The sequence below is a fragment of the Polypterus senegalus genome, chromosome 3 (genome assembly GCF_016835505.1).
Source record: "Polypterus senegalus isolate Bchr_013 chromosome 3, ASM1683550v1, whole genome shotgun sequence".
Classification (NCBI taxonomy): domain Eukaryota; kingdom Metazoa; phylum Chordata; class Cladistia; order Polypteriformes; family Polypteridae; genus Polypterus; species Polypterus senegalus.
This window is the reverse complement of record NC_053156.1, coordinates 96230724-96248019: the sequence shown is the minus strand read 5'-3', so window position 1 is coordinate 96248019 and position 17296 is coordinate 96230724. Positions and strand designations below refer to the sequence as shown.

Sequence of the window (17296 nt, the reverse complement as noted above, 5' to 3'; positions counted from 1 at the left end):
ATATCTCTGAACTTTCTACTTGCACTCACTTTTACACTCTCTGAAACCTAAAACCTGATAAGCTGCCCCTTCTTTGGGGAGCTGAAAGCTGACAATCTCTCTTCTTTTTGTACCTGAAACCTGAGATCCATTCGGCCAAGCACTGTGTCAGTGACTGAGCCCAGTCTGGGAAGCAGTCATTACTTTAGGAAGGGAACTTCAGCATCTAAACTCTTGTGCCAGAAAGAGTCATGTTTTTCTGTTACCTGGATGCTAATCTAAAAGACAGGAACCACCTATACTACTGAGAAAGGTATGGAGAATAAAATGGGATCCAGATTATTTAATTACTGGATTTGCCAAAAGCAAAATTAATACTTAATGAAGTATATTTCTCTTCCTCTTCCTACATTATTTTGCCGTTTTTTGAGGGTGGACAAGTTCAAAGTCCCTTCCTTATCTTCCCTACACCCAACATTATGTGTTTGACCTGTGTATGGCATGTGACCATAAGATTTCTGAAAATGGGCATTGGCTGAAATGTTGGGGATAGTTCAAGTTGATCTTATTTATGAACTTTAAAGATTTATAGACTGTTATATTTGTATTCATGAAATATATTTATGTGCATTGTGTTTAAATATGCATATGTAATCTTATACATTTTATTTCAGCACTTATATTTTTTCACAATGGATTATTATACCAAATCTTTTTACATTCATTAAATTCCCCTAATTAATTAGCTAAGTACTTTATTAAGTTATAAGTCACGAGAAGGTGCTTTGCATTTTGTAAAAACTGATTAATTATCGGTTAATGTTGCTTAATTTGTTGAAAGGTGTTATGAACTACTGCATATCTTCTTATGTAATATGCTACCGTGGCTGTTCGTTTGTCTGTTGAGGATTTTAAATCACTTGTAACTCGCAAACTGTTTGACTTATTGATCTGAAATTTGGTACACTTATACTACGTGACGTCTACTATCTACTTTCAGGGTGATGGTTGACCTCCAAGGTTATTCCTCTTTTTATTTTTATTTTATTTTATTGTACAATCAACTCTCGGCAGCTGCCAGCAGGGTGGCCGTGCAGAGCATGCATATGGGCACCGTTTTCATTCCCTACCACTTCCCCTACCTCTTCATATCTTAAATCATTCTTGAGGCAGATTGAAGACTTAACACTGACTTAATCAGTTTTAATGTGAAAGGTGCCGACGAAAGAAGAGAAGCAGTGGGCCGCTAGGATGGAGAAAAGAATAGCTGCTCAAGAAGCAGCAAGCACATCAACGTCTGAACAAACAAATGCTAAACATACAGAGATAGGGTCTGAAAACTATGAATGCTCAAGTCAAGTGTATTCACTGCAGGTTATAATGCATTGCACCGTTACTGGAACAGAATATTCAAAGGAAATGGAGCCTATGAGAAAATAAAATTACTAATGTCCGCCTGCAGCCCACATTTGCAAATTGTTCTTAGTCTCCTATTTTCAACATTAATATGATTATCCACTTAATGTTAAGTAACATATGATTAAATAGGTACATTTTAATTTCTAGGTGAGTCACACCTTTTACTAGTTGGTGATCCTGGGACTGGAAAGTCGCAGTTTTTGAAATATGCAGCAAAAATTACTCCACGATCTGTGCTTACGGCTGGGATTGGCTCCACAAGCGCAGGTATCTTGTTTACTAATGTATTCTAATTATTTTTTTGTTTACTTTTGTCTGTTATCTTTTTGGGAACCTTTATGCATCTGATGTGTTTTTAATATAATTTCATTTGAGTTCAGTCCAAGATTTTCATAATTACTGACATACCATTTTTTTCATAAGGAATTTTGTGTATTTAATGATCACATCAGAGATTAATTATGCACAGTACAGTAAAATTACTTTTAACTGTATCTTATAAAGCAGCAAAGCCAGCTTTGGAGAAAGAAAAATTGAGCAAATTGTTTTTAAAGATGTGTGTAAATATGGTTAAAGTAGTGGCATATTAAATCCAGATATTTCAAATGTCATATAGTAACTTTGAATGTTCATTTTTGTCTTTTTTGTATTGAGACAAAGCCAAATTCAAGAAGCGTAATGTTATCCTTCCTGTTTATCTATCCTGTTGTTAATCTGCTAGCAGGTTCCTAAGTTAGTCAGTAATGTAAGGTTTGGAAGCATAAACAGTCATTTAGGTATTGCGCATGTAATTTTGTATCTGATACCTGTAAATCAAATTTAAAATGCAAGTGTAAGATAATACAAATGACTGTTTTTATTTTCTTCAGTTTACTCTTCATGTACATAATTTATAAATTGCTTATGTGGTAAAAAAAAATCAGTATTGTTTGTTGAACCCATTGTGATGACTACATTGCATGAAGATAAAGCATCTTTTACCAGTTAGAGAATTTATATAGCTGAAAATAATAATTTTAGTTACTAGTGTTTTAATGTGTGAAAGATTTGTTTCTTATTAAGCCAACGAAGTGGAAATGGAGACATCTTGACATCTAATTTCATGCTTTATAATTGTAGGGTTGACTGTTGCTGCTGTGAAGGACTCTGGTGAATGGAACCTGGAAGCTGGTGCTCTGGTCCTGTCTGATGGAGGTTTGTGTTGCATTGATGAGTTCAACAGCATCAAAGCTCATGATAGAACATGTATTCATGAAGCAATGGAACAGCAGACCATCAGCATAGCCAAGGCCGGGTTAGTATATTCTATACCTGGCCCTGATAATGTAAATATTGGCATTTATGAGATAGCACATACAAAATAATTCTTTTGGATAGGTCAGTGATTGCTTATTAGAACATTTTTTAACTAATTGACTAAAGACTTTTTTTTGCGATTGAGACAGTATATTTTACTACTGGAAAATTAACTGCATAGGCTGGACAGTAGTAGGAGATAATGGGTTGATTAACAAAAAACAGACTATTCAAAGGATTGATCATAAAATGGATAAATATGAGTATTAATATCATGTGTTCAAATGTTTGTCTTGATATAAGAGGAAGATGAGTAAAAAGAAATTTCCGTTGAGGTTAACTTCTTTCTTGTCTGCCCCACAATCCTGCTCTGGACAAGTGTGTTGAGAAGATAGATAGATGGATGGATGTTAAATATTAAAGGGTTTATTCTTGACTTGGCTGGAGACTGTATCCATTATATGAGATGGGTATTCTGTGCTGATGAAATACTTGCAATTCTGAGTGCTTCATTGTAAAATCCCATTTGTTTGCTATACAGGATTGGAGTAATTATTAAAAGCAAAAAATTGAAGTTTTTAGTGTATCAGGGATAGAAAGAACTGTAGGGGAGATAACTGCAGGAGTTTATTAGTTTGTAATAAACCCAAGTTGAAAACCTCACTCGTTTAGTAACTTAGCTACTCTGACTTTGTCTTCAGTGTCACCTTATGTCCAGAGTTTTCTAAGTCACTTAAAATTGTTAGTTTCAGAAGTTTGTTTATGTAAAATATGATGTTTGCTTGAGTTATAGTAACAGCTAAAATCCTTTCCACCATTCTAAGACCTCCCGAATGTTCATTGACCTCCCGAATGTTCATTGAGCATTGCATTATAATAATAATACAACCAATCAAGGAAGCAATAAATAAATAAAACAAACAAAATGAATGAGTACATTCAGGGTGGGGGAATCATTAAATTGCCTGATAGCAGTGGGAAGAAAATACCCCCAGGGGCGCTTCTTAGCACATAGGGGTGGAATGAGCCTGTGGCTTAAAAGTGCTCCAAAAGAGTGCCTCCTGGACAAGATAGAGGGTATTTTTCATGATGACATCCAATTTTGTCACCATCCTCTTTTCTGAAACAGTTTCCCTTGTATCCAGGGTTCACCCAGTGATGGTCGAGGCTCTCCTAAAAAGTTTATCCAGGCATTGTACCTCTTTTGAACTCTAGTTGCTTCCCCAGGAGGCTCTATTGTTGAATAACACATTAGCTACTATGGACTGATAGAACATTTTCAGCAGCTAACTGCATACTTCAAAAGACCAGAGTGTTCTTACGAAGCACCTGAGTCTCATTAGGAGACTATATGGATGGGAGCATGTGCTGACCACCATACAACGAACCACCTGGATTGGGACCCAAGTGCAGTGGGTGACACGTTGGCACCACAATGGAAGAAGACAATATATACAAAAAATAATCATGCATTTGTCAGTAAAAGTGTAGAGTAACTTTACTGCCTGTGGATAAAATGTGTCCTTTAATGCAATGGAGTGCTAATACGTAGTTTTGTGCTGTTTACCCAAATGAAGGAGAGAGAAGAATGACTATACAGAATGGGTAAAGACCACCACCAGTTGCTCTTTACCGCAGAGTTAATAGTCTTTTTTTAAAGATTGCGGGACCACAGATTCTGTCAGCTAGATATTAAAAATGTCTTCAACAGCAGAATTGAACTGTATACTGAAATTCCATCTAGACTGGATGCCTTATAGACTTGTTTAAAAATCCTCCTTATGCAATCCACAGAAACATAAGAACTAATCGTGAGGTGCTGGAGGCAATTACACAGAAAACAGTTTTTTTCTTATGACCAACCAATATATTAAGCTAATCAGAGAGACAAATGTTGGTACAATTCAATTAGGCTTTGATTTGTGAACTGTAAACCTTTGTAGATATGTATATTTTATATACTTTATATTTTGTTAATATATATTTTATATTTACACCTTTACTACAATATTTATCCATCCATTCTCAATTCTTGCTTTGTCTAATTTGGGGTCTCCTGGAGCTTAGCTCAGAAGAATTGGGTACAAGATAGAAAACAGCCTTCAACAGAATATCAGCCTATTGCAGAGTACACTCGCATGCAAACCCACAAAACCTACACTGGGCCTGTTTTGAGTTGTCAGTTAACATATGTTTCCGATGGGAGTGTTAGCTCCGTGGAAATATGTTCTTTTATATTGCGGCGTTTTAATAAACCTTTATTTAAATAAGTATAAATTATAACAGCGATATCCCTCTTTTCGGCGATAGGCGGCGACAAAGTCACAGAAATGACAGAATATACTTAGCTTGTTTAATGCGGCTTACGTTGCTTTAAAATGACAGGGAAGACCAGTCACATTTCATTTTTAACCACGGGGATTTGGTCGTGTAGAAATGGCTTTTGTCTGTCACAACGGAGGTGGTCTTGGAGTCTATAGCTTCCACTCCCACAGGTCTTCAAAGCTTGGCAAGGTTCCAGCGTTCTTTTATATTGTGTCCACACGACCACATCCCCCAGTACAATGCCAAACAAGGTAGACAAACGTAGGTTAAGCAGCAGACAGTCAGATCATATAACACTTGGGCCTTTTAGGGCTGACAACAGCTGTTCTTGTCTATCTTTATGCTTTGCCTATCCCAACACTTCTGAAAGTTGACACCTTGTGCTAAAGCTGGCTCAGCTCTTCATGGCATGTTATACAGAAAAAGAATGAAAAATACATTTAAAGAGATCTAAAACAGATACAGTGACACAATTCTTAATATTATAACAACCTTAGTATAACAGACCACCCTTTGTCACTGGATCTGTGACAAAACAATCCCTGAGAATCTTATTCACAAAGCAAAAGGTACTCAGTCCCCCGTCACAGTGTAGATATTTCAAGTCATTTATGGACATGTAAGATGTAATAGCACTATAGCTTCTGTACCATTCATCTAAAACCAGCATAAACATGGACAAACAGTTACATTTAACATGCTGTTATCAAGTAGTGATCACTGTATCTCATCAATGGTGTTAGTGGAGATTTTTGCCATTATTTCTTACATAGTCTGTGTTGTGTCTACATATTACTGAATTCATGCAGTGGGTGTCATAGCATCAGATTATATTCGAATCCTGTATAGCATCTTGATGGATTACTACTCTTTGGCACTCCTATCATTTCTAGCTTCAATATGTTGCTAGATGTGCCCCACCCTTTGGTGTCTGATCCCTTTATGAGTTACAATAGTTGTAGCATAACTCAGATGCTATTCTAGCTTCATTGCTATAAATATTAATTGTTCTTAACTAGTATTATTGCATAATTGTTCATTCACTATCTGTTATCCTCCCCAACTTCACTATCAGATGTTCTATCCCAAGTTAACAATTTACAAGTTCACATCATTGATAAATCATGCATATCCTCATACCTTTGAGCCCTTCTTATAATAGTTTCAAGTATATTCCTAGGCTTGCTATATATATATATATATATATATATATATATATATATATATATATATATATATATATATATATATATATATATATATATATATATATATATATATATATATATATATATATATATATATATATATATATACCTTGTCCAACCCAGTGGTCTGTTAACAAAGTCTTTTTCTTGGTGGCTTTGCAGATCCGTCTGAACAAAGTGTGACTGTTTCAAGGCACTAAAGTTTGTTGTTACTGAAACAGAAAGTAAATGTCCTTTTGCCATTAGGGAGCTCATAAGCTGAACACATGGTGACTGTACCTTTTTAGCAGAGTTGCACTTAAACGCACAGAAATAATTAAATTGCCTTTTAAATATAGCTTAAGTAACAAACCTACGTTATAAGCTAATGTTTAAAAAGGATTTGTAAAACGGTGTACACATATAGCACTAAAATGCAAAAGAGCTCTAACAACAAAGCGGAAAAAGAATAAATACATTTGGGGATGAAACTTACAATGAGAAACATGCCTTTGTACCTTCTGGTAAGTACTGGCCAAACTTTGTTTTAAGAAGGGATTAATTGGATAAGTATGAAGTTAAAAACATGAGGCAGTTTCTCATAAAACAAAGAAAGATAATGATATGTTTAATTGGTTTAAAGCAAATCAAAATAGAATGTCTGCACTTCTGTTTAAATTTATAAACGTACGAAACATTTTTTCTTTTAAACCCTGATCAAGTTTAAAGGAAAAATGCTCTTTTAATAATACTAAATAAGGGAGACAAGTTCTCGCGAATGTGTAGCATGTGCCCGATTGTGCATGAATGGAGGTTATGTATTTTGGGAACTCTTAAGGGAATGTATGGTGGCGCAGTGGTTAGCACATTTGCCCGGTGATACGAGATAAAGGTTCAAGCATGTATGTTTTTCTTGTTAAGTAAGCATAACAACATAATGTATACATTTTGTAACGGGTGAAAAACTGGGGCACCCAGAATATACTCAGACATTGTGAGAATGTTGTGTACAGATACTGACATAGGATTCAGACTCAATTTCTTGAGTCTATAAGGTATATAGGTAAATAAGTTTTGAAAATTGGATGGATGTGTGTGCTTGTGTGTGTGTGTGCGTTTATCATAATTTTTTTTTTGCTGCTGAATGTAATTTGGATTGAAGATCATATCATTTTGTCCTTTTAGCATTGTCTGCAAACTTAGTACAAGGACATCTGTTTTAGCAGCAACCAACCCTAAAGGCCAGTATGACCCTGATATACCTGTCTCTGTGAATGTTGCCTTGGCTAGTCCACTACTAAGCCGCTTCGACCTGGTACTGGTTCTTTTGGACACAAAGAATGAAGAGTGGGACCGTATTATCTCATCTTTCATATTGGATAACAAAGGTAGACATTATCTACTTATGAGATTTCCTTATTAAAAAAAATGGTTTTTTTTCACATTTATTATGAATTATAGTTTGGCATGTACACTTTAAATGATTGTCTTGGGTGAAAGTGAAAATAATTTCATAATAAGAGAATTATTTGTAAAAACATGCCACATTCATTTTATAAATTAACCAATTCATTTTTACAATTTTTTAGTCTTCAATGATTATAAAATATCTTTCAGTGTCAAATTTGAATGTTTGAGTTCATGTTGACTTCTTTCACTCTGCAGGTGTTCCTAGCGAATCTAATAAATTTTGGAGTATGGAAAAGATGAAAACCTATTTCTGCCTTGTTAAGACTTTACAGCCCACAATGACAGATGAAGCAAGTGAAGTTTTAATTCGTTATTACCAGCTACAGCGACAGAGTGACAGCCGTAGTGCTGCCCGAACTACTGTTCGGATGTTGGAAAGCCTAGGACGCTTGGCTGAAGGTTGACGCATCATTTCCATTTCCTCTTTTACTTGAAGTCAAAGCAGTCAGAATTGTGCCATGCCAAAATATTCAAACCCTGAAAACATTTAGATACTGCTTTGAGAACAAAAAATATTTGCACATCTGTTTCACTCTATTTCTATTGCAGATATTCATGTTCAATAAGAAAAGTTTTAAGGTTAAAATTAGTTATTTGTCAACAGATATCAAAAACTGAAATATGCTACTTGCCTACATATTGGCTGTTCAGTCACCTACCTGTACTTTGGTAGGTTTGAGTTATCCCATGTAAAGAATTTACCACACCAAGGGGCATAATTGCCTTGCCTATGCACAACTACTGTAACTGTCATATTTACTGTATAAAATACTAAGCTCTTTAGGAATCACTAGTCACAAAATAAATCTCATGGAAATTAACATTCTAATGGCTAAACATAATAATTCTTTCTTAGAATGAGGATGCAGCAAGATAGATTAAAAAAAAAACAAAAAGGCTATTATTTTAAGCAAGTCGTTTAGACAAAAACACAGAGAACATTTACATTTTCTTATTTGGCTGATGCGATTATCCAGGGTAACATAACATTTATGATAAAATTGGTTAAATGTTTTTTTTTTTGGTTTTCAGATTGGAGCACAAGTAGGTCAAGTGACTTGCTACTGACACTATGTGACCATGAGCAGGATTTGAGTCCACAACCTCCGGGTTTGAGGTCCAAAGACGTAACCACTACATCACACTGCCCACATATAAAGTAGCTTGGAATTAGCTGTTTTAGTCAGGCCCAATAGTGTCTCTGCATCCTGTTGAGAATGTGTCTATGCTGTCAAAAAAATATTGTCCAGCTTCCAACACAATACATGTTTTAACAGTTGCTAATGTACAAAGTGGGGGATATACAAGACTACAACACTGCAGAATAAAGTGATAGTCCAGTACCAGCAACTACGGAAATTAACTTAATCCTGAGAATATTTCTTTCATGTATATTCCAATATTTCATTAGTTTGTTAATATCTAATATGGTAATCTACAAATGCAGAAATAAATTAAAGCTGTGTCAGATTATATTCTAATAAATGTTTGCATGTAAACTGAATCTTTTCTGATTTATAACCAACAAGTTGTACCATGGTATTTTATGGTAATGAATACTTATTCTTTAGGTTTTTTCATTCATTCATCATTCAGCTTCCTAAAGTGGTTACCCAGCGTATAAATTTTTTTTTTTTAACATTATAAAATATTGTAATTTTCGATATTTATTTTAGTCCTAAGTGGCAAGATCCATTGTTAAATATGGTTTTGTATCTTTTTTTTCTTTGCCAAAAGAGATTATGTCTTAACTATTTTGAAGTTGCCTTTTGGGAACTTCAAGAAATGGGAAAGCATTAAATTTTGTAATAAATAAAGAAACTACTTGATGCTGACACCATATTTTTGTACTTTGCAGCTCATGCTCGCTTGATGTTTAGGGAGACTGTACTTCTGGAAGATGCAATTACAGTTGTATCTGTAATGGAATGTTCTATGCAGGTACATTATAGTTCCTGTCGAAAATAACTAAAATATGCAAATATAAAAGGTAGCTGCCAAAAAACAATAGATTATACTTTGTTTAAATTGGTTGATAAATTCTGTAATTCAGTTATTGAATATGTAAAATCTGTACAGCTTCTTCAAGTGTGGCAATAGAGCAACCCTCTTATTTTTGAGTATGCAACTGCTCAAAAAAGTTAATTGAACATGTAATCATCAGTCTAATACAGTCTTCTACATGTATTTTGCATGTTGTGTTATTGTCTCATTATCAGTTAAGTCAGTTAAGTTTCAGGGATATAATTTCTTGTATAACAGAGGCATCAATGCCACTGACTGGCCTGCACGTCCCTCAGTTCTCCTTGTGTAACGGCTGTCTCCTGGAATCTCCTCCATGCATTCAAGACTGTGCTGGGAGACGCAGCAAACCTTCTTGTGATGGCACATATGAATGTGTCATCATGGAGGAGCTAGACTACCTGTGCAACCTGAATTGGCTGCATGTAACTCCTCATGCTACCAATAGTGACAAAAACACTAGCAAAACGAAAAATTGGAGAAGAATCTATCAGGAAGGTTAATGAAAGAACAATTGTCTGTGGCCAACACCTGCAAAATCATTTCCTTTTCGGGGTTTGTCTTGCTGTTTCCTCTCCAGTGTACCTTTTATCACTTTCATTTGGACCCAAGCAGGTGAAATTAAATCACAATCCCTTATGCTTCCTAAATATACAGATTGATAACACTGAAGCTTAATTGACTTGGTGTTAGACTGTGATGATTAAGTGCTCCCTTCATTTTTTGGCAGTTTATAAAAATGTGCTGAAAAGGAAAATATTTACTATGAATTGTTCTCTCTTAAGATTGCATTTTTAAAATCTGATATTATAGAGACATACTGTATTGTCAAGTATAACATTTTTATAACTAAGGCTTATTTTAATACTTGTAGGAATTTTTATGGAATGATTTCTTGCTGAATGATTAGGCTCATTACATCTGCTAAAAGTTTTGTGTGTGTTTTTTTTTTTTTGTTGTTTAGGGTGGTGCTCTCCTTGGCAGTGTGAATACCCTGCATACTTCATTCCCCGAAGATCCTCTTGAACAGTATAAAATGCAGTGTGAAATCCTTTTGGAAGGACTAGGGCTTCAAAAACTACTAGACAATGAACTTAAAAGGCTTAATCGGTAAGAATGTCAATAAAAAGCAAAAGCTGATATTGTGTTTCCCACCCTAGACAATGTAAATGACATTTTCTTTCTCTGTGCAGTCAAAAATTAAATTGTTGCTTACAATCACAATATAATTTTACTGTGTTCTCATATAAATATATGTAATACAAACAAAACTGTGCCATCAATTACTGCATAATAAACACATATAGTTCATATTCATAAATGCACATTGTTCATCCACCTGAATTGTAGTTAGTGAAAGGTCTACTCCAAAGTAACTTGTCTCCCTGTATTAGTTGCAGTACAAATTCTTTAGCTTGGTTTACTTGTGATCAGGGTCACCAGTAGATGTTTTGCTTTTTTTTACATTCCATTGTCAAGATTTTAATATACGTCAGAATATGTCAAGTTAGAATGTTATTTCTTAATCTGAGAGTTATAATTTAAGACAGGTCTAGTTTATATGTGGCAAGTTTATACCTTGGCAAGCATCAGTCAATCAGTATTTTAAATAGTGCTTTTTACAATGATCATAATTACAAAGTACTCTAGAAAGCAAAATGGAATATGCTGAAACACTGAGCCTATGACTGAACCCTTTAAAATCTTGTTATTAAATCACAATAAAGTAATAGGGGAATAAATGTAAGAGGTAGATACACACACACACAGCAATTGAAAATTTCAATACCAGAAAATACCATGTTCTTACCAGTTGCAATAGCATTATACAGTGTTTTAGTGTGTGATTTGTTTGTGCCCTTTTTTATGTTTTTACGTTAAGGCTTAACATAAATTAAATCGTTGTGTAAAAACTGAATGAATTCTGGTCCCTGATTGCACTATCCATTACATTTGCTTCTTATGATCGTGTGGAGGTGTAGTAAAGTACATAATTATTGCCTAAGAGTGCTCTGTCCATGTATTTACTAGTGTTAATTCCCTTCTAGAACTGATTCAAAAGCAGTCTGTCTTTATTGTCATCCAGTCCTAATTACCTCATTCATAAGATACTTTGTTAGTACTCAGGCTAAAGGAAAGTTATTTGCAACAATTCCTGAATTGAAGTCACTATGTACGAAAACATCCATGCCTGTGGACTGAGACAGAGGCGACCTGTAGAAAATAAACTGGTACATGAATCATTGGAACAGTCTTTTTTTTTTGTTTGTTTTTTTGATTTTATTTAAAATACTTCAAAAAATAATAATGTTTACCCCACAGTTAATCTGTGCCTGATATTTCAAAGTTTGTCCATGAGATATAACAGACATCCTATGGGAGAAGGCACAATGGCAAATGTGACATACTACCGGGATTATATCTATCAGCATGCTTGGGTGCACCTGGGAATTCCCAAGGTGGTGATAGTGTCCTGATCTGTTCAGCCCATCATCTTGATTTTGAGACATTTAGCAAGAAAAAGAGATGTAAAATGAGTGAATTAAATTTAATGTTAAAAATAAGTTATATATTTTTCTGCAGGTTACAGAATGGCACTCCAAAGAAACAGAAAACTTCATGTGGCAAGGCTACTGCTTCATCTAATCAAAGTCCGTCACCTGGAACATCAGTCCCATTAAAGTCTTTAAATTCTACAGACCCCGAAAGTGGTCTTGACTGGTTTAACTGCCTAGATAATGATGCTAAAGTGGATGTTGACAGGCAGTTATCGCCAGTACAGAAATTATCCCCATTACACTGTAATGGAAAACTGTCCACATTTCTACAAGAGAGCTGCAAGCATGATCATATAAGTAGGAACAGTTTAATAAGTGAAGAGACTGATTTACCTAATTTGGCTAGAAATTCTCTGAAGGAAAAACTGTTAAAGTGTACAACATCTGAAACCATTATTTCTAAACAACATAATTTTGATTTGAATGATGATCCATCACATTCAGTTGTAGTAGAAAAGGTATCTAAAAGCCTTAAAGCAAAGAGGCAGAAAAAAATTAAACACCTTTCTCCTGGTGATATAATTGAACCAAATAAGAATCCTGACAAATCTGTTATTTTGGATATGCCAGATGAAAACCTCAGTGAATCTGTTATCCTTCTTCCCACTGAGCAGGTGCCACTTCACAGCACCCCTCTAGCTACAAAAAGATCCAAAACCTTTTTTAAAAAAAGTAACCACATTCCAATGGATTCTAGTGGTGGGAGTAACAAAGTAGTTGGTGCCAATATTCCTGCTGACCTCAAAGAAAAATTAAAATCTTTCGTGTTTCAGCAAAAGGAGCGAGTAATTCATTTTGAAAATAATGACCCTTTGTCCATTCCAGCTTCTTTTGAGCATGAATATATTGAATTACCTGTGTTAGATACTGATCTGAAATTGAACCAGAATGACACTGAAAGTAGAAAGCTAAGGAAAAGTGTCACTAGTGAAAGGGAAAACCGAGCCACAAGAGCAACTGCTGAAAAAACAAAACAAAATGAGCAGTCAATAGATTGCGCTGGAAAGTTAACACAAAATAAGGAACATGAATTATCAAACAATGTGGGAAGTAGTAAACCCACAGAAAGTGGTGAGGTGAATGGACAGAATAACCCAGAAGACGGCTTTGGCAGGTCCAGGGTGGCAGCCACAACACTAGCCAAGTTGGCTAAATTTTCTTTCAGCTCATCTAATGAGGATGAGTCGCATAATAAGATCTCATCTACAGGACAGACTTCCCTAAATGTAGGAAATTCAGTAGGAAAGTGTCATATTGACAATCAAAATGAAACCCATTTGGAATTAACTGGAAATTCTCGAAAAAGGAAGTCCTTTGAAATTGCTTTACCAGAAGCAAAATACATAGTTTCAAAAATGAATTTGTTTTGCTCTTCAGAATATGATGACGACACAATGGATATTGATTGGGAAGAGGAAACAAGAAAAAAAAACTAAGATGTGATGAACATGCTTCTGTTTAAGAAAGCTATTAAACTTCATACTCTGAAAATTACAGATCTGCTGTTTTAGTATAGATGTGGCTATACCTAAAATCTACTGTGTATATAAAAGCACCTACTGTAGATTAACAAATAGTATGTACTGTGTTATACATAAATAAATATTGCATAGCAAGTAAAAATATATATAAATTAGAATTTTCATGTACTACTTATTTTCAGATTGAGTGCATGAAATACTGAGAAATATTGAGTTTTTTCCCCCCACTTTTACTGTTTTATAGAAGGTGAAGAATATGCTGATTTTTTAATTATTATGACAGACATCCAGTGTATTTTTTAAATGGTTCCAGAAATAAATTTTCAACAAGTAATTTTTGTCTTTGTTACAGGACATTTTTCCTCATCATGAAAAATTAAAGCTGTTTTAGTCAAAATTAAAATTAAGAAAATATATTCTTGACTACTCTTAGATGCTTTGGTAAACAAGTCTTCAATTACAATGACCAAGAAGTCTGTGTTTTCGGTATATTTCATGTATTTTGTATAATAATGAAGTATGGAACGTTTTGTTTAAAATAGAAACAATACCTATGCATGCTTGTGCATGCAAAAGAGAAATTAATTCATTCCAAGTGATGTTTTCACCATTTTACATTTTTTGTGTTCTTTCTTTTGTGAAAATATGCTCTTAAGCTAAAAAACAGAATGGACCAATACTTTATAAAATATGATAAGGTGTTCTGCGGTGGGCTGGCGCCCTGCCCAGGGTTTGTTTCCTGCCTTGCGCCCTGTGTTGGCTGGGATTGGCTCCAGCAGACCCCCGTGACCCTGTAGTTGGGATATAGCAGGTTGGATAATGGATGCATGATAAGGTGTTTTATTACTTGTGTTTTCAGTCAGTATAACAAGATTTAAAACTAGACATTTAGTAGAAACTTTTAGTGGTGGCCTGACAAAATAGTATTTTTTTTTTTTCTTACAGTCTATTAGTGTGCAGTCAGGGTAATCTTTTATATTGATACTTGAAGCATTCAACCCTTCCAAAATGTTCTAAACACACAATGCTGGTATTTACCTCGTATAATCTTTGGTTGCATTCGTTTTCGTTCTTCTTGAATTAGAGCTGGTTTTTTTTTTTTTGTTTGTTTTTTAGTCTAATCTATTGCATTAAAGTGGAGTGATACTGCAAATAAATATTGCTTACATGTATGTATGAATGTATGTAAGCCACATTTATACAAACAATATTTTTCCACAGGCAGATAAATATTAATAATCACTTTATTAGAATAAATCTGATAAAGAAGGGCATTTTTAAAGGGAGTATTAAGGCGGAATTAATCATGGCAGTTCAGCATTTTGGAAATGTGTGGAAATTTTATTGGTGTTTGTACAACAACAACATTTATTTATATAGCATATTTTCATACAAAAAAAATGTAGCTCAAAGTGCTTTACAAAATGGAGAATAGAAAAATAGAAGACACAGTAAAAAATAAAAATAAGTCAACATTAATTAACATAGAATAAAGCCAGGGTGGACAGAAAAAACAAAAAAAAAAAACTCCAGACGGCTGGAGAAAAAAAATAAAATCTGTAGGGATTCCAGACCATGAGACCGCCCAGTCCCCTCTGGCAATCTACCTAAAATAAATTAAACAGTCCTCTTTGGATTTAGGATTCTCATGGAAGGGCTTGATGATGATGGTCACGTAGACTTCTGGCTTTCAGTCCATCAATGTTGGAGCATCATGATATTTTGGGTATGTGGAGGTGGCGCACGCCCCCACCACCAAAGAAACCGGAAAAATAAACAGAAGAGAGAGTAGGGGGTCAGTACGGATTTTAGAGCCACTATGAATAGTTATTATAATGAATTGAACACACAGAGTATCAGGATTAATTTAAAGTGAAGTTAGGAGAAAGCCATGTTAAAGAAATGTGTGTTCAGCAGTTTTTTTAAAGTGCTACACTGTATCAGCCTGGCGAATTCCTATTGCCAGGCTATTCCAGATTTTAGGTGCATAACAGCAGAAGGCCGCCTCACCACTTCTTTTAAGCTTTGTTCTTGGAATTCTAAGGAGATACTCATTTGAGGATCTAAGGTTACGATTTGGAATATAGGGTGTCAGACATTTCTATATATAAGATGGAGCGAGATTATTTAAGGCTTTATAAACCATAAGCAGAATTTTAAAGTCAATCCTGAATGACACAGGTAACCAGTGTAGTGACATCAAAACTGAAGAAATGTGTTCGGATTTTCTTTTCCCAGTTAGAATTCTAGCAGCTGCATTCTGCATTCGTTGCAAGTGATTTATGTCTTTTTTGGGTAGTCCTGAGAGGAGTGCGTTACAGTAATCTTGTCTCCTGAAAACAAAAGCATGAATTAATTTCTCAGCATCTTTCAATGATATAAGAGGTCTAACTTTTGCAATGTTTCTTAAGTGGAAAAAAATGCTGTCCTAGTGGTCTGATGAATATGCAATTTAAAATTCAGATTACAGTCAACAGTTACCCCAAAGTTTTTTACTTCCATCTTAACTTTTAATTCTAATGCATCAAGTTTATTTCTGATAACCTCATTGAATCCATTATTGCCAGTTACTAAAATTTAAGTTTTACCTTTATTTAGTTTGAGAAAATTACTATTCATCCATTCAGAAATACCAGTAAGACATTGTGTTAGTGTATCAAAAGAGTCGGAGTCATCAGGTGCTATAGATAAGTACAGCTGTGTGTCATCAGCATAGCTGTGGTAACTCACGTTGTGCCCTGAGATAATCTGACCTAACGGAAGCATGTAGATTGAGAAGAGCAGCGGACCCAGGATAGAGCCTTGTGGAACACCATATCGGATATCATGTGTCTTTGAGATGTGATTACCACAACTAACAAAGAATTTTCCTTCTGCCAGGTAGGATTCAAACCAATTTAAGACACTGCCAGAGAGGCCCAACCATTGACTAAGGCGAATTCTAAGAATATTGTGATCAATGGTGTCAAATGCGGCACTCAGATCTAAGAGGATGAGAACAGATAAATGGCCTCTGTCTGCATTTACCTGCAAGTCATTTACTACTTTAACGAGTGCAGTTTCTGTGCTGTGATTTGTTCTGAAACCTGACTGAAATTTATCAAGAACTAGCAGAATACCCGCGCTTCGCAGCGGAGAAGTAGTGTGTTAAAGAAGTTATGAAAAAGAAAAGGGAACATTTTAAAAATAACGTAACTTGATTGTCAATATACAGTAATTGTTTTGTGAATGTTATTGAGTGTTGCTGTTATCAAGGATTTGATTATCATTATTTCTTTCAATCAGGCTCGTATTTGTAGGATGTGTTGTGTTCAAGTTACATTCCATGTTTGTCAATCGTTGTAAAGATAAGAGGTTTCATTCATCGATTGGTTTCTTACTGCATCAATAAACAGCTCGTCGTCTTCATCTGAGATGTGACACACTGCATGCACGGGTTTTTTTTTTACACTGTCTTCCTTTACCAGGACATTGACTTTTTCCACTGTGTGCTTTGTTTCCGCAGTAGCTGCACTTATGAATATGCTTGTATGTATCACACGCTTCATATTTTTTTGCT

General features: G+C 34.9%; 1 protein-coding gene across 6 annotated transcripts in view; it reads left to right on the top strand.

The window, feature by feature from the left end:
* mcm9 (minichromosome maintenance 9 homologous recombination repair factor) overlaps positions 1 to 13881 on the top strand; it is a 67110-nt gene extending 53229 nt beyond the window's left edge. For all 6 annotated transcript variants that reach the window (XM_039747643.1, XM_039747646.1, XM_039747642.1 and 3 more), the window contains 7 exons: positions 1546 to 1665; positions 2518 to 2692; positions 7392 to 7594; positions 7872 to 8075; positions 9535 to 9617; positions 10663 to 10808; positions 12282 to 13881. In XM_039747643.1, coding sequence (XP_039603577.1) covers positions 1546 to 1665; positions 2518 to 2692; positions 7392 to 7594; positions 7872 to 8075; positions 9535 to 9617; positions 10663 to 10808; positions 12282 to 13692 — 2342 coding nt within the window. In that variant the 3' untranslated portion in view covers positions 13693 to 13881. The remainder of the gene's footprint in view (positions 1 to 1545; positions 1666 to 2517; positions 2693 to 7391; positions 7595 to 7871; positions 8076 to 9534; positions 9618 to 10662; positions 10809 to 12281) is intronic.
* The last annotated feature ends 3415 nt before the right edge of the window (positions 13882 to 17296 follow it).